The sequence below is a fragment of the Alnus glutinosa genome, chromosome 11 (genome assembly GCF_958979055.1).
Source record: "Alnus glutinosa chromosome 11, dhAlnGlut1.1, whole genome shotgun sequence".
Lineage (NCBI taxonomy): Eukaryota > Viridiplantae > Streptophyta > Magnoliopsida > Fagales > Betulaceae > Alnus > Alnus glutinosa.
In genome coordinates, this window is record NC_084896.1 from 12,887,352 (window position 1) to 12,911,203 (window position 23,852).

At 38.2% G+C, this 23,852-nt stretch overlaps 1 protein-coding gene across 1 annotated transcript; it reads left to right on the top strand.

Annotated features, from left to right (window-relative positions):
* The first annotated feature begins 3,957 nt into the window (after nt 1-3,957).
* LOC133881117 (uncharacterized) lies at nt 3,958-5,666 on the top strand. The gene is made up of 4 exons (XM_062320077.1): nt 3,958-4,105; nt 4,271-4,796; nt 4,888-4,940; nt 5,068-5,666. The coding sequence occupies exons 1-4, from the start codon at nt 3,958-3,960 to the stop codon at nt 5,664-5,666; spliced, it is 1,326 nt and encodes a 441-aa protein (XP_062176061.1).
* Nucleotides 5,667-23,852: the final 18,186 nt, after the last annotated feature.

Here is a 23,852-nt window from a genome sequence, read left to right on the forward strand (position 1 = left end):
GTGGGAATTATTAGGGATTGCATAACATGATGCTGGATATATATATAGATGTATGTGGTGGAATTGCAGATGTTTGTAGAAGGAAAAATTGTTTGGACATACATGTGTAACAATAGGGGTATGATGAGGTAATTTGGTATAATGAGAACTTGTAGTTTATACATGGCAAATTCAGTGTGGTAGTATCTGGCACAGTGGTAGGTTAGAAGGTAGAAACTCTTGGCTGAGATATGTGATAAGCCTAGCATTGAAGTGCTAGCACACATGAGATGTGTACCCTGCGGGTCGTAGCTTTACGGGCGGTGTTGATGGTAAGCCTAGCATTGAAGTGCTAGCACTTGTGAGATGTGTGGTAAGCCTAGTGTTGAGAAATTTTAAAGTACTCGCAAGTGCACGAATCGTTTGCAATATAGCGTTTTGCAATGCGAGGTCGATCTATAGGGAATTGTGTTGTAAAAATTAATTTATATTTAAACTAATTATATCTTAACCTAGTTCCAAATTTTTGAGTTTAAACATGCAAAATAACAAACTAAAATTAAAGTTGATAAAGAACAAATGATAAAAAGTACTAAGGTTTTAGAATCCACCTAATCAAATCAAACAACACACTCTTGTATTTTATTCATACATCCGATAAACATTTAAACTTTGTTCATTACTCAAGTTTTCTAATAATGTATGTTAAAACATTTAATGAATCCAACTCAAAGATAAATCACAATGAATATCTGTTTGAAATCAAATCATCCATTGTATCCGTTTGATAAACAAATCACAATGGATATCATTTTTCAATCAAATAAGTTGATGTATCCATCGGTTGAAACACATTAAATATCCAACCTTTTAATCAATAAACATTCAATCTAAAGACATAAATCAATAAAATGAATGAGACTTGAATAATATTTTAATAAACATCGGATTGTACAAATAGCACAACAAGAATGTATGTGTTATCAATGGTGGGGTTTCATCCTCAACCTTAGTTGAGGATTTTAGCCTTCCATGACTCGAAACAACACACTAACTTGAATTAAAAACATATACATTAAAAGAAACTATGAATGAGTGCTTAATAAAGAAAAGCTTACAAATAATTAACTTGTAAAGAAATCATAAAAAAAAGTTAAGGATTGCTACACTAAAAGAGAACACGTGTGAACAGGAGCTGGGCTCTAGTCACGTTCGGTTCTCTTTAAACAAACCAAAAAAAAAAAAAAACAAAAAAATGCAAGTCATGCTGGAAAGAAAAGGATCAAGAAAATGAAAACAAAAACCACCGAACATCTCTATGTTTACAAAAGAAAATGAAAGACAATGAGAGTAAAAGAAAACACAACCGCAGAGAAAAAAAACAAGACCAGACGTGACCTGGTAAACTGCTTAAAAAGGCAAGAGATTGCGTGAACAGGAGCTGCAACTCACGTTGCAGCTCACGTCTCACACATTGGTCACCGCAGAAAAGTGGGTCTCGATTGTAAAAGAAGAAAAATAGGAAATGAACACTATAAGACTCCGAACTGCTCTCACTCACGTTCAGATTTACAGTAGAAAGGCTGGGTTGTAAAAGAAAATGAACATCATAGACACTTGCAGAAGTAAAAGAACAGAATCAGAAACTAAAAAAAAAAAAAATCAACTGAACATAATACAACACTTGCAAAATAAAACTGAACAGAATACAACAAACGTGAACTGGAGCTACCCTCCAGTCACGTTGTGGATTGATTTTTTTTTAACAAGAAAAGAACTCTTGGGTTGCAAAACCAAAAAGAGCAGAACAAGAAAGTAGCTTGCAAAATGAAGAGAATATAACTTGCAAAATCAAACTGAACAGAAACTTGTAAAGAAAAAGAATTGAAATCATAACAAAACCAACGTGACTGGAGCTACCGTCCAGTCACGTTCTGGACTATGTTTTTCTACAGAAAAAGAACTCTCCCCACTCTCTGCCCCCCCTCTTCCTAAGAGAAGAGAGAAATATATACTGCAGGCTTGCCAAAAACAACAAAAAAAATATGAAATGCAAAATGGCGCCTTGCCCTTCAATCCTCTTTGCACGATTTGGTGTCCTTTCACGTGCATGTCTTGTTCCTATCATGGAGAGAAGAGACAACCTAAATATACATAGCTGCAAGTCTGATTTGTGTGTTGATTTTTTGGTTTTCATGGAAATGGCAAATTCAAATTATGTTCCTTCTCGGATTTGCGCATGGAAATGTAGAGAGGCATGCAAGTCATGTGCTACCCTTTCCTCAAGAAGACCGTATGGAAACTGAAAGAATCACGTGATGTGTCTTGGAAAAAGCCCCTTTGCCAAACCTATTGGTTCTCGCGTGGTGACCAGCCCTCTTATGCAGCACCTATGTGTTTCGGTAAAAATCTGCTGGTTCTTGCGTGGTGCCCAATTGCTGTTCATTAATTACCTAAAAAAAAAAATCTGATTTCTTCTATTTCTTTTTTCCATGTGCTGTCATTAATTACTCATGCCACACAAAAGAAAACCTTGACTTTGTGGTGCCAGGTAACGTCATTTTGTAAACAAAAGATCAAATGTATCCAATGTAAACATGACATGTCTTCACGTAAAGTGTTTTCTATTTATTTGCAATTTCACCAAAAGATCATCATATTTTATCAATCACCTGCAAAAATACTAGAACACCAAAACTAACTAAGAATATTAGAAAATAGCAAAACTAAAGGCTTAATGAATGCAAATTAAGGGGTCCAAATATACAATATTTTGGATTCATCACCTAGCATTGAAGTGCTACCACACGTGAAATGTGTGCCCTGCGGGTCGTAGCTTTACGGGCGGTGTTGACGGTAAGCTAGCATTGAAGTGCTAGCACTTGTGAGATGTGTAGTAAGTTTAGCATTAAAGTGCTAGCACATGAGAGATGTGTGCCCTGCGGGTCGTAGCATTACGGGCGGTGTTGACGGTAAGCTTAGCATTGAAGTGCTAGCACATGTGAGATGTGTGGAATATTTTTATGGTATGCATGGAATATTGTTAGTAGAAACCGTGATAATATATAAGTGTGTGAAGAACAACGTGACTTGTACTCGATAATGTGTTATGGTGTGAGCTTAATGATTTGTGAATAACGCTGTTAAACCCTGCATGTAATTATGTTTGTGTATATTGTATACCTAGTGAGTTTTATACTACTGAGGCCTCAACACTTCTTATTGAGGCGGTGAACTCACACTTTCGCCTATACGGATGTGGCTACCACCACAACCGTATAGGTGGAGCTTATTTGGATGCAGGTATTGATGATGCGGAGGATGACTCCGTTGCACACTATGTGGAGTACTACAACTAAGCACGTCGCTTGAGTCGTAGGAGTGTCGGACTCGGATAGTCCCTTTTGTGTATTTTGTATATGGCTAGTGTGACTTGTAACACGTAGATGTAGCCATTATTTTGTATGCATAACTTATGCTTAAGCCTTAAACAAATAGACATTAATAGGCTATTCTGTGTAATGAACAGTTTATTATTATAATGTTGACTTCTGCAGTTAGATTTTGTATTCTGCTGCATATATTATGTAACTTTGGTATATCAGGTACATGTTAAGGAATGTGTACTACGAGTTGGCTTAGTGACACGTAGTCATGCCACTGTGATGACTCATTTGTATGTTTTCAAACAAAAAAAAGAAAAAATGAAAAAAGAAAAAAAAATTGGGTTGTCACAGAAAATGGTATCAGAGCAATTAGGTATAGGGACATAGGGAAAGCGGAAGTTTAGATTGGCGCTAGAGTCTAAGTTAAACAAAAGAGCCTTAGGACAAAAAAATAACTTATAACCAAGACCTGACCTTTCAACAAGACTTATTTGTGTGCACTGTAATGCATTTGTTATGACTTGCATTTGTTTGTATAGCAATATTTACATGCTTACATGTAGGCTAAACTTCTATATTGATGCGCATAACTATGCCACCTAGACTAAGACCTCCATCGCATAATGAAGTAGAGGAATCCTCTGTGGGTCATCGAGCTGGCGGTGACACACCTCCACCACCTCCGATGCCTAACCTAGCACAGTTTTGGGCAGCCGTAATAGCTGCAGCACAAGTATGGGGTGAGCGTAATGTGGTTGGTTGCTCGTCAACCACTTTCTTCAAACATCGTCCCCTTGTATTTGATGGAAACGAAGGGCCCTTGGCAGCTGACAACTAGATCACTAGTTTTGAGGACCTTGCTGAAGCAGTTGGGTGCATTGATTCTCAAAAAGTGGATTATGCAGGATTGAGATTAGAGGGTGAAGCCCGGTACTGGTGGAAAGCCACGAAGATGGCTATTACGGAAGAACTAGGGCAAGGGGTTCCGATCTCGTGGGAACGTTTCAAAAGAGAATTCAATGACTGTTTCTTCCTTCGCGCACAAAGGCAACAATGTGCACGGGAATTTCAAGATATGAAGCAGGGAAATATGACGGTTGAGCGGTATGCAGTTGAGTTCCAGAAGTTATCGAGGTATGCACCCTACCTCATCCCTGATGAAGAAACCAAGGCTGAAAGGTTCCGAGACGGCTTGACAGCACGTATTCGTGAGAGGATTATTTACCTCAAAATCCCTAGCTATGTTGCAATGGTACACAAAACCACTTTGGCCGAGAAAGGGATCCGTGAAGCAGCAGCCGAATATGCAAGTAAGAAACGAACCATGTCTTCAGGAACATTTCCATCTCCACCTCCACCCAAGAGGCATTCTACAGGTAGTAGTGATTCTGGATCTGCAGGGAGAAGGATGCCCCTACTAGCCATGTCAATGTCAGTGTGTCGCAGTGCAGTAAATGTGGAAGGGCTCATACTGGGGAGTGTCTGGCTAAATCTATGACATGCTTCCGATGTGGCAAATTAGGCCATTTTGCAAGATAGTGTCCCAATGCAGCAACAAGAAGTCTAGGGTCGCAAGTAAGCAATTATCAGCCTCGATAGCCCGCTCAAGCAAGGGTGTACTCTCTCACACCCGATAGTGTAGAAACAGGCGCAAATTCCATTGATGTAGTTACAAGTACAATTCCTTTATTTGGTTGTGTAGCCTGCATCTTGTTTGACTCGGGTGCTACCCATTCTTTCATTTCCTCTGCTTATGTGAAGTTGTGCCAGTTAAGTACAGAATTATTAGATGAAAGCATATGTGTAGCTACCCCTGTAGGTGACACAGTGACTTGTAGAAAATGTGTAGACAATTGTCCAATAATCATTGAAGGAAGGAAGTTGCCAGCAAGACTAGCAGTTTTCAGTATGTTAGGCTTTGACGTCATTTTGGGAATGGACTGGCTATCGCGGTATGATGCAAGCATTGATTGCCACAAGAAGGAAGTAACCTTCCGACTTCCTGATAATGATGAATTCAAGTTCTGTGGGTCTCGAGCGTGTGCTACTCCGCCACTTCTCTCTGCCGTTCAAGCAATAAAGAGTGTCAGAGAGGGTACACCAGCTTATTTGGCTTATGCCCAATCCAAACCCGAAACTCAGCCTAAGTTGGAAGACATTCCAGTGGTATGTAACTATCCAGATGTTTTCTTTGAAGTCGTGGGGTTGCCTCCAGATCGGGAAATAGAGTTCTCTATTGATTTGGTGCCAGGAACTCAGCCTATTCACAAAGCCCCCTACGGCATGGCTCCTACAAATTGAGATAATTGAAGGAGCAGCTCCAGGAGTTGTTGGATAGGGGTTTCATTCGCCCTAGTGTTTCACATTGGGGAGCTCCAGTGTTGTTTGTAAAGAAGAAGGATGGCTCTATGCAAATGTGCATAGATTATTGTGAGCTGAATAGGGTGACTATCAAGAACAAGTATCCCCTACCCAGGATCGATGATTTGTTTGACCAACTCAAGGGAGCTTCGGTATTTTCGAAGATAGACCTTTTTTCGGGGTACCATCAGTTGAAAGTACGAGAAGAAGACGTACCGAAGACAGCAATCCGAACAAGGTATGGTCATTATGAGTTCTTGGTAATGCCATTTGGGTTGACTATTGCTCCATCAGTGTTTATAGACTTGATGAACTGAGTATTTCACGAGTACTTGGACTCTTTTGTGGTGGTATTTATAGATGATATCTTAGTTTATTCGGCTGATCGTGTCGAGCACGAAGAACATCTGGGGACAGTGATGGAAAAGCTGAGGGAAAAGAAGTTGTTTGCCAAACTTAAGAAGTGTGAGTTCTGGCTTGAAGAAGTGTCCTTCTTGGGTCATGTGGTTAACAAGAATGGACTAGCAGTTGATCCAGCCAAAGTGAAGGCAGTGATTGAATGGGAAAGACCGACAAATGTTCGAGAGATCCGTAGTTTCCTGGGACTGGCTGGGTAATATAGAAGGTTCATTGAGAAATTCTCCTCACGGTCAGGGCTTTCACCGCTCTCACAAAGAAGAATGCCCCGTTCATATGGAGTGTGGAGTGTGAAGAGAGTTTCCAAGAGTTGAAGCGAAGACTTGTGACAGCACCTGTACTTACACTACCCATGGAATCTGTGGGATATGTTGTTTACACAGATGCGTCAAAGAAAGGGTTGGGATGCGTTCTTATGCAACAAGGCCGGGTTGTAGCCTATGCCTCTAGACAGTTGAAAGAACATGAGAAGAACTACCCTACCCATGACTTGGAGTTAGCAACAGTTGTGTATACTTTGAAGATTTGGAGGCATTATCTCTATGGTGAGAAGTGTGAAATTCACACTGATCATCAAAGCCTTAAATATATTTTTCACACAAAGAGACTTGAACATGAGGCAACGCATATGGCTGGAGGTGTTGAAGGATTATGATAGCAAGATGTTCTACCATCCTGCTAAAGCTAATGTGGTGGCTGATGCTCTAAGTAGGAAGTCTTGTGGTGGTGAGGTCGAGCCTGAGGAGCTTATAGAATATATGTCGCAGCAGTTTGCCATTGTGAGAATTAGTGAGGTAATGACCGGTGGACCTCCGATATATGGCGGCACTCGTGATTCAACCCCTATGTAATGACAGAATTAGAAAGGCGCAAGAGAATGACCTTGAATTACAGGACACTATTGATGGGGCTAGGCATGGTGAAGCATCTGGTTACTATTTGGTTGAGGATGGGATATTGAAGACTGGTAATGGAAGAACAGTCATTCCTAATGATGCAGAGTTAAGAAGAGACATTCTTGATGAGGCTCATCAGACACGGTACACTGTTCACCCAGGCAATAACAAAATGTATCAAGACCTGAAGAATAAGTTTTGGTGCTGTGGCATGAAGATGGATATTGCAAAGTATGTTGCACAGTGTCCTTCTTGCCAGCTTGTGAAAGCTGAATATCAGAGACCAGTTGGGGAACTTCAGCCGCTTGAGGTACCTATGTGGAAGTGGGATCAAATTGCCATGAATTTCGTTGTTGGTCTTCCATAAGCACCAAGTGGGCAAGATGCTATATGGGTGATTATTGACAGATTGACGAAGAGTGCTCATTTCCTCCCCATCAAAGTTACAGACAAATTGGATAAGCTGGCTGAGTTGTATGTACGTGAGATAGTGAAGCTACATGGAGTGCCTATCTCTATTGTGTCAGACCGTGACCCACAGTTCAATTCGAGGTTTTGGGATAGATTGCAGAGTGCGATGGGGACTAAATTTAACTTTAGTATCGCCTACCACCCACAAACCGATGGCCAATCCGAAAGAACCATTCAAACTCTTAAGGATATGCTCAAGTTATGTGTGTTAGACTTCAAGGGAAATTGGATACGCTATCTACCCTTGGTCTACCCTTGGTTGAATTTGCCTACAACAACAGCTTTCAAGCTACTATTGGTATGGCGCCGTTCGAAGCTTTGTACGGGCGAAAATGTCGGTCGCCGTTGTATTGGGATGATGTGGGTGAGAGACAGTTGCTAGGCCCAGAAATGGTGCAAGACATGAAGGAGAAGATTACACTCATTCAGAAAAGGATGCTCACAGCCCAAAGCCAACATAAAAGTTATGCGAACATGCATCGCCGCAAGTTGGAGTTCATGGTTGGCGACTTAGTATACCTCAAGGTGTCACCAATGAGGAATGTATGGCGATTTGGCAACAAGGGAAAGCTTAGTCCAAGATATGTTGGACCGTTCCAAGTGCTGAAACGTGTAAGCCCACTTGCTTACAAGATCGAAATGCCTCCGAATTTGTCAGGCGTCCATGACGCATTCCATGTCTCTTAGCTACGAAGGTGTGTTAGTGATTCGTTGCACGTGATAAACTATGAGCCTCTCGATATTCAGCCAAACTTGACACACGAGGAGATACTTGTGGAAGTGTTGGATCGCAAAGAGCAACGGTTGAGAACCAAAACCATCCCACTTGTGAAAGTTCTATGGCGGAATCATGGAGTTGAGGAAGCCTCATGGGAGCTTGAACAGCAGATGCGAGAGAAATATCCCTACCTATTTGACTAAACTTAGGTAGGAACATTGGATTCATATTATCTCTATTTTAGTCTTTGAATTAAAAATGCTAGATTACATGTGTTAGGTGTCTTAACCTCCAAATTTCGAGGACGAAATTTTTATAAGAAGGGAGGGATGTAACGTTCGAGATATTTGGTAGTAATTAAAATACAAAATTTAGGTAAATAATTGATAGTTTTTAATTTAATGTTATTAAATATGCAAAGAAAATAATTTTTTTTTTTAAAAAAGAAAAGAAAATAAAGAAAAAAAGAAATAAAAATAGTAATTTTATATATATAAAAAGAAGGTACGGCCCTTCATCTGAGATTGTGGGGCGCACATTGTGCCCCATGTGAAGAAAAGGAGGGCCTCGGCCCTCCTCATAAAAGAAAGAGAAAAATATAAAAAAAAATGGTGAGGCACACTGGCGCCTCACCTTAAGAAAAATAAAATAAAAAAGAGAAGGGCACACAGCCCTTCTCTGTAGAAGAAGAAGAAAACAAAAAGAAAGGAAGGAAAGAGAGAAGAGAGGAGGAGGGTTTTAAGGTTTTTTTCAAATCTACGAAGATCTAAGCTCCTAATCTCAAATCTAACTTTGGAAACGTGATCTACACGTGTGGATCTACGTTTTGACTGGTTGTTTTGAGGTAAATTGCTAAATTTATATTTTTGGGTAAAATCTCATAAATTGTGAGTTTAATCCTATTGTTTTTTAGGTATTGGGCTACTAGGAGGTGGCTTGAGGCTACCCAAACCTTGGATTTTGGTTTGATGAATTTTGGGTAAGATTTCTCTAACCCTAAGTTTTAGGTATAATTATTTAAGTAGTGTTTTATGTGATTAACCCTAAGTGAATACCCAAGAGTTAATATTACTGCGGTTGGATTAGCATTTTTAAATTATGGGTATGTGTTTAGAAACCCTAAAATTTTATGGGTAATTTATGACATAGCCTTTGAGTGATTCAAAGTGCTACTTAGTGCGATTCATAATAATGAAGCTAAATTAGTGCATTATATTGTGTTTTAGTGGCGCATTGCGAGTTAAACTTAGAGTCATCGGAATTGGTGTGCGAACTGCCTAAGGTGAGTATTCTACTCACTGAGGAACCCTAGGAACTTAGATTTACGTAATGTTGTGTTTGGTTGCATTTATGATTATAGAATTTGTTGGTGAAGATATATGTAATTGAATTGTGAGTTATTGAATTGGGAATTGTGACGATAAGTTGAAATTGATAGTGTTTGGTTGTATTTATGACTATGGAATTTGTTCATAAAATTGTTTGTGATTGAGTTGGGATATTTTTATTGTAAATTGTATTGATAAATGGATGTTGATGAATCTTGGATGTTTATGACTATGGAATTTGTGGATAAAATTGTTTGTGATTGAGTTGGGATATATTGGATTGTAAATTGTATGGATAAATGGATGTTGATGAACCTTGGTTTTATATGGTTATGAAATTTTGATGAAGACATATATATATTGACGATTGAGTTGTGAAGTGTTGAATTAAGAATTATGTTGAGATGGTTGAAATTGATATATGGGAATTATTAGGGATTGCATAACATGATGCTGGATATATAAATAGATGTATGTGGTGGAATTGCGAATGTTTGTAGAAGGAAAAATTGTTTCGACATACATGTGTAACAATAGGGGTATGATGAGGTAATTTGGTATAATGAGAACTTGTAGTTGATAGATGGCAAGTCCAGTGTGGTAGTAACTCTTAGCTGAGATATGTGGTAAGCCTAGCATTGAAGTGCTAGCACATGTGAGATGTGTGCCTTGCAGGTCGTAGCTTTATGGGGCGGTGTTGATGGTAAGCCTAGCATTGAAGTGCTAGCACACGTGAGATGTGTGCTTTGCGAGTCGTAGCTTTACGGGCAGTGTTGAGGGTAAGCCTAGCATTGAAGGGCTAGCACTTGTGAGATGTGTGGTAAGCCTAGCATTGAAGTGCTAGCACACGTGAGATGTGTGCCCTGCGGGTCGTAGCTTTACGGGCGGTGTTGACGGTAAGCCTAGCATTGAAGTGCTAGCACTTGTGAGATGTGTAGTAAGTCTAGCATTGAAGTGCTAGCACACGGGAGTTGTGTGCCCTGCGGGTCGTAGCTTTACGGGTAGTGTTGACGGTAAGCCTAGCATTGAAGTGCTAGCACATGTGAGATGTGTGGAATATTTTTATGGTATGCATGGAATATTGTTAGTAGAAACCGTGATAATATATAATTGTGTGAAGAACAACGTGACTTGTACTCGATAATGTGTTATGGTGTGAACTTAATGATTTGTGAATAACGCTGTTAAACCCTGCATGTAATTATGTTTGTGTATATTGTATACCTAGTGAGTTTTATACTTCTGGAGCCTCAACACTTCTTATTGAGGCGGTGAACTCATACTTTCACCTATACGGATGTGGCTACCACCACAACCGTATTGATGGAGCTTCTTTGGATGCAGGTATTGATGATGCGGAGGATGACTCCGTTGCACACTATGTGGAGTACTATGACTAAGCACGTCGCTTGAGTCATAGGAGTGTCGGACTCGGATAGTCCCTTTTGTGTATTTTGTATACGTAGATGTAGCCATTCTTTTGTATGCATAATTTATGCTTAAGTCCTTTTTGTGTATTTTGTATATGGCTAGTGTGACTTGTAACGCGTAGATGTAGCCTTAAACAGATAGACATTAATAGGCTCTTCTGTGTAATGAACAGTTTATGATTATAATGTTGACTTCCGCAATTAGATTTTGTATTACGTTGCATATATTATGTAACTTTGGTATATCAGGTACATGTTATGGAATGTGTACTACGAGTTGGCTTAGTGACATGTAGTCATGCCACTATGATGACTCATTTGTATGTTTTTTTAAAAAAAATTGGGTCTTCGCTGCTTTCTTGTGTATATGCTCCTCATATGCTTCAAAGGCGTTTGGATTTTTGGTCTTTTCTGTCGGATTTAGGTACCTCTTTGGCGGGTGCATGGCTTTTGTTGGGCGACTTCAACTCTATTTTGTCTCCATCTGAGAAGTGTGGTGGTTGTGATTTTGGATCTTCTTCCCATAATGAATTTACAGATTTTGTGAACTCTAATGCATTAGTGGATTTTGGTTTTGTTGGTAATCGTTTTGCTTGGAGCAATCATAGAAGTGGTAGTGCTAATATCAGGGAAAGATTAGATAGGGGTTTTGCAAATCAGAATTGGGTTCATATTTTTCGCAATTCTTTGATTAATCATTTTCCGGCTATTCAGTCAAATCATTGTCCTATTTTGCTATCCACTTCAGGCTCTTATTAGAATATTCCAACACCATTTAGATTTGAAGCTTTCTGGATTCGGGATCATTCTAGTCTTAAGGTTGTTGCTGATGCTTGGTTGATTGATGTGGGTGGTTCTCCTACTTTTTCTCTTAAAATACGAAGTCTGCTTTGAAATATTGGAATTTGCATCATTTTGGGCATATCCAGCACAAAATTAAATCTCTAATGTTAGATATCAATGTTGAAAATTGAAATTGACTTCTAAATAAAATGCAAGTGTGTGCAAAGTGTGCAACAAAAATATCAATGCGAAAATAAAAATAACACAGATTTTTGTTGATGAAGTAGAAACTCAATCAAGAGAAAAACTACTCCGGGGCAGCCAAACCCAGGAATTCCACTATTCAGAAGACGAAGCTAGATACAAGATAGTAACACTCACATGTGTAACGCCCTGCTTTTACAAAAAGCGTAAGTGAAAATTTTTGAATTTTCACGTGACATTATTAACTTATCAGAGGTAATTATTGACAACGGAATAAATGTAATATAGATTTGGGAATAGATCGACACCTCAGAGCTACTACTGAAATACCTCAAAATATATAATAAGCCAGTAAGTATAATTATACAAACAGTAATAACAGTCATGCCTCACAGGACAAGATAGTCATACAAGCCAAATATATACATATAACTGAAGGATCATAAGTAATGTCTTGAGCTAAGTAGGGTGAACTACAATAGGGTAGTCCCAAAAAGAAAGGCTATCCAACCTTGCAAAAAGACTGAACCAGGGGCCATCTATGAGTCGGGATAGTCCTGATATTCTTCTTCCTCTTCATAGCCTGAATCATTACAAGATACCATACAAAGAGAAGACAACAACATAAACACTAATGTGAGTCCGTTGTTTCCAATAATAATACGAGTGCTGATTTATTTAATTAATGCAACACAATGCAATGGCCATATAATCACATGTATATGCAAAATATAATCTATGATCGCGAATCATAGACATAAAATGAACATAAACGTAATCATAAAACAATGACAGTTTTAAGTGTAGAGTTTTAGGTATTTCCCTTTTTCCTCTCCTCTGTTGGCCTAGGCATGGTTAACGTGTTATTTGAAGCTTGGGCTTCCTCCCTTTAACTTTTAATTATTTTCTTTGGGAGCCTAGGCTCTTGGAAACCTCGGTTTCCTTGGTGACCTAGGTACACCAGTTTTTGTATTTATTAGTCTCTTTTCAGGTACCTCCTCATTCACTGAGAACCTAGGAACTCATGTGAAGCCTCATGTACCCACTGTGGATCTAGATCCAACAGCTTGTTATTAGACAGATTATTAAAAATAATAAAATATGAAAAGCCACATGCGCAAACAAGTAAATAAAGCAGTAAGCATATATTATAGAAAAAGTCAACCAGCTTCGTCCTCAGTAAGTATAGAGATACTTACTAGTTTTTGCTCCAAATATTTTCCTTTACAACTGCATAATAATCATCATGTGAGAACAATAGATTAATAAAGCATTTATGAAAACATTATTATTACCATATCTCTTCCTAGATATTACAACGGCCACAGATTTACACATGATCTCGTATCTATTTATTTATTTTAGTGCTTACTTACCAATTCTTATATTAGTACTACCATAATTATCCATTCTTTAGGGCATCAGTTAACACATAACATACCTTAAAAACAAGAATACAAATGTCATTTAATCAAGTACACATATGAATTTGCCTTCCTTTAATTTACACATCATTATAACACACACATAAATATTTGGAAACACATTCCTTTCTTTAAATACAAATTCATCTCTTTCCTCTTAATATTTACACTTACATATATCTCTTTCTCTCTCTCTCTCTCTCTCTCTCTCTCTCTCTTCAGATATATATATATATATATATATATATATATATATATATATATATATATATATATATATATATATCTTCACATTATAAGTTAGTAAATCCAAACACACACACACACACACACACACACACACACATATATATATATATATATATATATATATATTCCTACAAAGTTATACACCTATTTCTTATTATATATATATATATATCAAAACCTCAACACAAATACTCTCACACTTACATTTCTTGATCCATTTTAGAACACAATTTACCCATTCCAAATTACTTATCTCATGTAGTAAACACTCACCCACATGCTTACACATATACTCATATGTCCATAATATAAGTTAGCCAACTTTTCATACAACATACATATATGTGCATAATTAAAAGCAAGAGAAAATCATAATTTCAAAATAACAATAGGACTACTTGTTCTATGAGAAGTTTAAGGGAGAAAATACTCACCCAAAGTTTTCTAATGACTTAAAGAGTGGAGGAGAGTTGCTGTCCAAGAGAATTCCACTTGTAAAGCTTGGCTTCTTAGTCTCAAATCAAAGGTGGTTTCTACTCATATTTCACTACTGATTTTGTGGGAGAATGAGGGTGGTTTGGAGCTTAAATTTGGCTTGCTAGGTGCTCGAAAGTGAGGTGAAATGGGAGGATTTTCGTGCTATTTCTACAGCACTAGAACAAGAGAGGGTTTAGGCTAAAATTTGGTTTCCTCTTCATGAAAATCAACTCCCCATGCATCCTATATATAGTACTCTTGAAGGGCTGAGATCAAACCAACAAATCAACACCTCAATGGCCGGATTTGAGCCAGCCAATACCTCAAATTCATAGCTCAAATCTCATAGGTGACTATTCCATATCTTAGTCTATGATTACATGATATCCATGGAAATCTAGTTGGGTTTCAACCAAGATGGACTAACTAGGCTAACTAAATATGGGTATAATCATTTGGCATCAAGTACAACGTGTGGGTCCCAAATTATTAGGTGTGAAAAATTGAAATGACTTCTAAAAGTAAAGTGTGTGCATAAGTGTCAACAAAAATTAAAGCACAGCAGAAAGTAAATGACACAGATATTTTTGTTGACGAAGTGGAAACTCAGTTAAGAGAAAAACCACTCGGGGCAGCCAAACCCAGGAATTCCATTATTCAGAAGACAAAGCTAGATACAAGACAGTAACACTCACATGTACCGATGCAGTGGTCGTACCTTGATCTCTGACGTGTAACCCAACACGAACGCTTCCCAACCAGGTTCACCTACTTGAAGGGGTCTTCAATGGAACTCCTTACCTTAGAGCTGACCTCTAAGATAGACTTCGGTTTGCAGCACAGCACACTTGAAAAACGGCTTCAAAGGAGATATCACGTCTCTGAGGTCTAATGGAATTCACACCAAATTCTTGCAGCTCTAAGTGCCCAATGACCCCTATTTATAGGCTGGGGGTCAGAATGGGCGTCAGGCAAATTTTTCCTGGGAGCCGTCCGAACGGTGGACCATGGCCGTCCGGACGAACAACTGTGCGACAGGATTTTCCAAAATTTTTGCGGAGAAATCTTTCCTGTATAAGAACATCCTCCGGACGGGATGGCTCGATCGTTCGGACGGACGCACGTCCGCTGCAAGTAATTTCCATAACAGGCTTCGTGCTTCTAGACCATGGGGCAGGAGTGTCCGGACGGCTAAACTTCAACACAATTTTCATATCTGATATGCGTGCGTCCGGACCATGAGAGGGATACGTCCGGACGGTTGAAGTCGAATCGTCAGTTACCATATATGATGCACCAGCGTCCGGACCACAGCTATCAAATGTCCGGACGGTTCATTTTGAACTACGATTCTTGCCTTACGGAGATACGAGTCCGGACGGGATACCACATCGTCCGGAAGGTTGATTGATCATCCCTTTCTTGAAACTTGGAAAGAATCAGTGATCCGTTCGAGAACTGATAGGCGTCCGGACGTGCTGCTGAAACGTCCGGACGGAGCAAGTTTGCACAGAAGCTTCTTGATACGAAGTAGATGTTCGGACGGAAGAAGCACGTTGTCCGGACAGGTGATGCTTGTCTGTTTGATGTCCGGATGGAGTGACACGTCGTCCGGATGGATGGAACAGTAGACAGATGGGCGTCCAGACGGGATGACACATCGTCCGGACGGTTGACAGGGAACTTTGTAATTCTTCTTACTTCACTCTAAAAAGTGGAATCCCTATTTGCCGCATCATTTACACATAAGTGATTTTGTCCAAACACAGAATAAGGCCAAAATACTAACAAACTCCCCTTTTGGCCATTCTGGGACAAAAATCACTTGACCGGTTTGGAAATACATTCCCGGTCCAAATAAAAAATTACTCCCCCTTTTTGTCACAAAGGGACAAAGGGTAAAACAAAGTAATGAGAAAAACCACACAACAATTACTCCCCCTCAATGTCTCAGAAGTACAAGGGTAAACAGAGTAATAATATCCACAGACAAAAAAACTTTCTAAAATCCAAAGCAATAGAAGAATAAAGAAAAGTGTAGCGCCCCAGATTTTAAGTAATTATATAAAATGTCTTAAATTGGAATTTAAGACCGAATAAAATAGACAAGTCTAGAATTGACATTCGATTCATAAGACTTGACGCTAGAACGGCTTAATATTGTTGGAAACAATATTCACATCGATCAAATAATAAAATATGTGGCTTTAAACACGATATTATTAATCCCCGATAAATAATAAGGAATATATGGATATTTATGAAAATAAATATTCCTTGGTCTTATTATTTATAAACTGTAATTTTATAAATGAAGAATAATATTATTATACTCTAATAATATTACGAGACTAATTAATAAACAGATTGAATTAATCTGTGGATTAATTGATGCGATAATATTATCAAATAATATTAATGTGTAATATTTATTGTATGTAATATTATTGTATAAATTATATATATATATGTTTGCAATGTATATATTGATGGTGTTATAATATTATTGAGATAATAATATTACCGATGAAACGAACTAGACACAAAACGGATTCAGATTGTAATCCTGATAAATTATACATGATAGTAAAGACCAACGTAAAAATATCTAGAGGGATATTTCTATGAGAGATATTTTTAGAAGAGATTTTTATATTTTAATAAAAGATATTTTATAAAAACTTAGCTATTAAGTTTTGTACAAAATATAAGTGGATATTTAACTAAAACTTAATGATTAAGTTAATACAAATATCTCATCTTATATTTTTATAAAAACCGAATTACTCTCTCTCCAATTCCCACGCCCAGTTCTTCCTCCCTCTTTATTATTTTCTTCTTTTTCCTCTTTACTTCTTTCTTCTTTCTCCTTCTTGTTCTTTGTTCTTCCTTCTTCTTGCTCAAACCGAAGGCAGCGGGAGAGGGAGATGCTGAGAGATTGAGAGACGAGAGAGTGAGAATGGGGGAGAGATGCTGAGAGTCAGAGAGAGAGACCGAGAGATCGGGAGAGAGAGGATCCGTGAGTGGGAGACCCGACGAGGCAGGAGGGAAATCCGACCGCTCAAAGGTCCGGTTCCCGGTGGGTGGTGCTGGGTCGTCGCCGGCAGAGCCAAAGCCGACGATCGGTGGAACCCAGGAGCTCCGATCGTGTTGCCCGCGACCCGCAACCCGTTAAACCCGAGAGAGAGAACCCGGGTGGTTCGTGGACCCGTGAGCCGAACCCGAACCTTCCGGAGGTCCGATCCTCCATGTCCAGCGGCCAGACGCCGATTTTCGACGAGCAAGGCGACTTTCCGGCTGATCCACGAAGCCCGAAGCCTCTGACCCGAAAACCCGACCCGGTGACCCGTCAGACCCGGTTCTTCCTTTGCATTTTCCGGCGGCTTTTTCAGCGGAATCGGTGGCTTTCTTCGGTGGATTTTCTGATTAAATCCTCAAGGTATAAAAACCCTATGATTAAGTTTAATTTGTTAAATCTATTATTGTAGATTTGTGTATAATTGGGTATTTTAGGGTTCTACCCGATTGTGTTAAAATGGGTTGTGATATTTTCAATTGATTTGTGTTTTCTGTCGTGGGTTCCTGTTATGGCCGAATGGTTAGGAGTCCCTGTTCTTGTTGGGCATTTTCGGTTGGCTGATTTGGTGCTTGTGTGTGTGTCGGCAGTGGCTATGGGTATTGAATTGGGTGTTGTGGATTTGAGTTTTGGTTATTATTAATGATAATTGATGCTCTGATTTGGCGTAGGCTGTGCTAGGTTTGGCCTTCTGGTATTTTATGTTGATTTTAGTTGTTGGAATTATTTTGGGATTAGGTCTTGCGGGCCAGTTTGAGGTCTATTGATTTTGGGGGATTATTCTCTGTTGTTCCCTATTGGCAGTGTTTTGGTTAGATGGCTTGTGATAATTTTAGAAGCTTGAATTATTGTTGAATGAATATTTGAGTATATTGGTATTTGAGTACCGGAGCAGTGATGAATTTTAAAGAATAGATTTCCTATGTTAGCCATATGGTGTTTTGGTGATTTGTTTTAGGTTGTTTCAATTAGATAGGTATTGGAATGTTATTAGGAGGTATTGGCTAGATATTTATGTGGGATATATTTAGTTAAATTGGAATGGATTAAATGTAGTCCTAATGGATTGGTAACTGAATTTAAGACTCTAGGTGGCTTTTGTTGTTGATCAATTATGATATGAGGTATTATTGGGATTAGTGTAAGTGTGTGCTTGGTTATGGGTACTATCATTGTTCGGTCATTTGAGGTTAAGCCATATATCATGTGTTGACCTGATCTATGTAAAGCATGAATTGTTGTGCCTTGTCATGTTTGGTTTAAACTAATTTTTATTAAGAATTCCCTATGGTAATTAAATGGGCTTGCGTCTTATTATTGGTGATTGATATATATTATTGAAACCTAGAATTGTATAATATTCTAAGGTATTGATTATGTTTGATTATTGATAATTAATGAGTGATGTTGTTTAAACTAAAAGCTTGATTAATTGTAAAACTCTAGAATTAAAGAATGATTTCATGAGTTTAATCATGTAATGCATTGTTTTAGAAATTGAGTGTTATGGAAATTGAGCATGCTGTTTTAATTGTGATTTCTCAAATATATTGGTTGAAATAATTGTTAAATTTAATATGCTTTAGAACAAATGTTTTGTTAATTGGTTTGGTGCTTGGATTGATGTTCCCTAAAAGTGATTAGGTTTTGTTAGAAATATGCATAACTTTCTTGTTGACTGATCTATCCGTGCTAAAGAAAGTAATATTAAGAACTATAGATTGAACTCAAGCGCTACTCAAGACCTAGATTAGATGTTATTCTAAAGTATTGATTTGCTAATTGATTAAGTAAATATTAAGATTTAACCATGTTAAGTGTTCATAAATGTAAGTGATTTTCCAATTAATAGATGATTGCTTCTATGTATGTGTCTATGTATAAAAATAGAATTCATTTTTAGGCATGAGTTTCTAGAAAGGAATGATATTGACCTTGTATGCACATGTACGTGTATTTGCTGCAGATGATGAACTGTGACTGCACGAAAGGGCTGTAAGTATAAATTACTTACTGAGGGTAGTACTGGATTTCAATAATGTTGTGTTTATGTTTTATTTTAATTGGATGCGTGTGACTGATTATTGCATACTGTTAATAATCAACCTATTAATATTGGGCGCGACGTCTCCCAAAGGTTCAGGATGGTAAATGTGCCTGAAACCGGAAACCATAATAATCATATTGATTGGGACGGCTTTCAAAGTACTAGAGGAGGGAGGTCTCCGATAGTGCGAAAATAAGTTAATTAAAATGTAATGTAGAGGGGACGGCCTCGAGAAAGACGTTGACCGGGGGGACGGCCCTTATAAGAGTGGAGTGCAATGACTATATTAAACTGTTAAACTTTGCATGAAAACTATCACTACATCATTATGTCATATCTCTGTTCCTTAAATAACGCATAAATCATGATGTTGTTGAATGACAGTTAGCTCACTTATGGAACTATGGGATTGTGGCGGTAACCACCTTCTCATAGATGTTTGCGCAGGTTCTGAAGATTATGGATTGGATTAACTGCTAGCTTAAGAGATTTAAAGCTGTGTAGTTAGGATTTCAATACTTTGTACTCATAAATGTTTGTACTATTTGCGTGTAACATGTTTAGACATTTACTTGTATTTAATAAGTTCCATGTATGCTTTAGTGTCATATGTGACACATGTTTCTTTGTAAATGGTGTAAAGACTTTTAATGTATTTTCTATAAGATGTCAATTAAAGCTCTGAATGTATTGTAAGGGAATTGTCCCTGATGTTTGAAAAAAAAAGATATTCGTATTTTCCGCTGCCAGATTTATCATCTCTGAATGGTTAATGACACGTAATTATCCAGATATAATTACTTACGTTTTTTGTAAAAAGTGGGTCGTTACAAAAAGTCTGCAATTGGCCCCAAAGAAAGGAACAGAAATCCTCCAAGTATCAAATCCCAAGACCTTTGGAAATTGAACATCCGACTTCAACAATAGTCAGTTTTCCAAAGGATGCATCTGTCAATCACTATGCTGGGAGCCGCTGGATGTCGTATTCCTGAAAAACCAATCAGAAATATCTCCAAAAATACCATTAGATCCTATTAATTCCAAAAATAATGTGGTATTTAAGACGGCTGTCAAATGGATGCCAAAGAAAAATATAAGCAATGTAGCTATTCATAAGGCATAAAAGATCAGCCCAGCACACTGACAGAAAAGGATTTTCATGCACCCTGTCTCAAGAAAATATCCCAACAAATATTCCAATATTCTAAAAGCACAAAAACTTAAAAGAATAATGGACGACACAATGAAGATCATGGGATGAGAAGAGATGTGCAAAGAATCCCAAAATCTCGGGAGAAATCCATGAGAAAAACACACAACATGATATGATAAATCAATAAAAATGCAAAGATGTGTGTATGGCAGAGAAAGAGAAGCAAGTCTTAAACCTATAGAGATCATGTCCGAATGTGCAACTGCTAGGTCAGCATATGGCAAGACTGCTCTCGTCTGGACGAAGAACAGGTCCGTCCGAATGCTTCACACTTGAAAATCTGAAACTTGAGGAAAATATGCAGAAAAATATTTTTCCCAAAAGTAGCTTCAGAACACGCATGTATAATCAACTGATAAAGCAGTCAAATAGCATTGCAAAAATATGCAAAGATATAAATGAGAGTTAAGTATTCAATAAGCACAAATTTCCCCGCAGATAGAAATTTTAAATAGATTACTCAACTCATGTAATGCGTGTGTGTGTGAAGACTTTCTCAATAAGGTATGAAATTCACTAATATGACAAAAAGCAACCAGATTTTCCAAACAAGCGAAAAAATCAATGAAAGATCAGCCAGAAGTCAAACCTTATCTTACTAGGGCCTAGCCACCCTCATCTGATACACTCCCCCTAAGATGCAGCACCTAATTGTTTTACTTGTACCATGAAGGACAAAGTAAAATTTTTACTTGCACGTAGAGGGCAAGGCATATAGCAAATTCAGCACATAAGCAGTGAATATATAATTTAAAAGCGCATAATGTATATGATTTACTGCTTGATTCTTATGGTGCTGTAACCTAGAGAGTATGCCAAAAATTTTAGGTTCTAGGTTCAACTAGCATTTGGTCAATTTGGCCATCTTATCAAAAACCTCTTCTCTTTATCCAGAATTTCTAGAAACAAAAAGTCAGAGAAGGAAAAGATGTACCTTAGGGGAGTCTTAGATAGTGCACATTTTCATCGCATGAGGAAAGTAACTATCTATCATTAAGATGCAACAGGAAAACTTAGCAGATATCATGCATAAACTCTCAATCATATATAAGCATATTTAATCAATGCACAATGAACTGAGATATCAGACAAAAACACATGCAAAATCTGAAAAGCTATCAAAAGAAAGAAATAAAGTTCTGCATCTTCTCCCAAATTTTTTATTTTTTATTTTTTTTGTTGAAAAACAATAAACAGAAAAACAACAAATACATGCTTATGGAAAAGAAAATGACATCTAATCCCAGCATGTAAGGTAAACCAAACCTGTCCTCATGGAGAGAGGTTTAAGAAATACCAAGATACCAAGACAGAAAAGCAGCAGCCCGACGTGCTTCAACTGTCATCCCCAAAAGAAAATATCTACAGATGTTTCTCAAGACAACAAGAGAAAATATGGGGATAAAATAAACGATTCCTCAAACAGAATGCAAGGCATGAGTACGATAAGACAAGATAAGCAATGCAATGCAAACATACCTGACATGCACTAGGATTTAGGAACCAAAATCCTAGGCATGGGAGACCTCACCTACTAGGTGAGTCCACTCCCCCTTAAGGGGTGAATTGTCTCATCCTTCCTTACCCATACCTTCTTTACCTGTGAGGCAGGGGTGTGAGCCATGTCCTAATTGATCAGTCTGACTAGGACATTCTTCATCATGTTGACAAGCCCTTCATTGGTCTGATTCTTCTTGGGCTTGTGAGGCTTCACTTTGAAGCATTCGGCTTTGATGTGGCCATACTTACCACAGTGATAGCATGAGGGAGAATCCCTTTGAGGATAATGCCGTTGTTGCCGAAAAACATGATGAGGCTTAAAAGGTTTAGAGCTAGACTTACCTGTCTTTTGCTCTGTTTTCCTGATCTGAGGCTACTGATGTCAGATCTGAGGACAGTGTGGCTTGATGTGTCCAGAGACACCACAACGATAGCAGGTAGGCTGACTTCGTTTACTGAAATGCTTCTTGAAGGGCTCTGCAAATTTAAGATTAGCATTTTCACAAACAATAAAGTCCTTACCTCTTTTAGATATATGCCTCCTATGGGGCGGGACATATTTTTCTGAAGAGGTTTTCTCAATAACGCCTTGTTTGGAATCCTCCTGCTTCTTCCAAGGTCTGTGGGATTTTAACAGATAACACTTTGGTCTGACATGACCAACCTTCCCACAATGATGACATATAGGAACAAACTTACCTTGTGTTCCCGAATCCTTGGAGTTAGGCTTCACACAATTATTCAAGCAAGAATTTTCTGAACAAGCTGCATCTACTATCACAGGTTTAATATCAACATGATCTAATTCAAAGTCAGAAATATGTGAAGTAGAAGCACTTAAATCATCAACAATTAAACCAGGCTTGTTCGAAATATCTGAATGAATACACAACATGCTTTTCAAATTATCACTTGAGAATTTTTCCAAGAGATTTTCAGATTCCTTTAATTTATTCTCAAGTGTATCAATAATGTTAAATAGTATGGTATTTTCAGATCTCAAAGAGTCAATCAAAGCAAGTGATTCAGACAATTGCATAATTAATGACTCTTTTTCTTGCTTCACCTTTTTAAGCTCAATGAGAAATTTTAGAATGTTGAGCATTCTTCAATTTATTAAAAATATTAAAGAGCTTAATATCAGAATCCTCATTAGATAACTGAGAAGAATTCATGATAAAAGGTGTAATAAAAAAATAGAAGTCACAACGAGATGAGGATCACACTCAGGAAATAAATCCTAAATAGAGTGAACCTAGCTCTGAAACCAATTGAAAAATTGAAATGACTTCTAAAAGTAAAATGTGTGCATAAGTGTCAACAAAAATTAAAGCACAGGGGAAAGTAAATGACACAGATATTTTTGTTGACGAAGTGGAAACTCAGTTAAGAGAAAAACCACTCCGGGGCAGCCAAACCCAGGAATTCCATTATTCAGAAGACAAAGCTAGATACAAGACAGTAACACTCACATGTACCGATGTAGTGGTCGTACCTTGATCTCTGACGTGTAACCCAACACGAATGCTTCCCAACTAGGTTCACCTATCTGAAGGGGTCTTCAATGGAACTCCTTACCTTAGAGCTGACCTCTAAGATAGACTTCGGTTTGCAGCACAGCACACTTGAAAAACGGCTTCAGAGGAGATATCACGTCTCTGAGCTCTAATGGAATTCACACTGAATTCTTGTAGCTCTAAGTGCCGAAGGACCCTTATTTATAGGCTGGGGGTCAGAATGGGCGTTAGGCAAATTTTGCCTGGGAGCCGTCCGGACGGTGGACCATGGCCGTCCAGACGGACAACTGTGCGACAGGATTTTCCGAAATTTTTGCGGAGAAATCTTTCCTGTATAAGAACATCCTCCGAACGGGATGGCTCGATCGTCCGGACG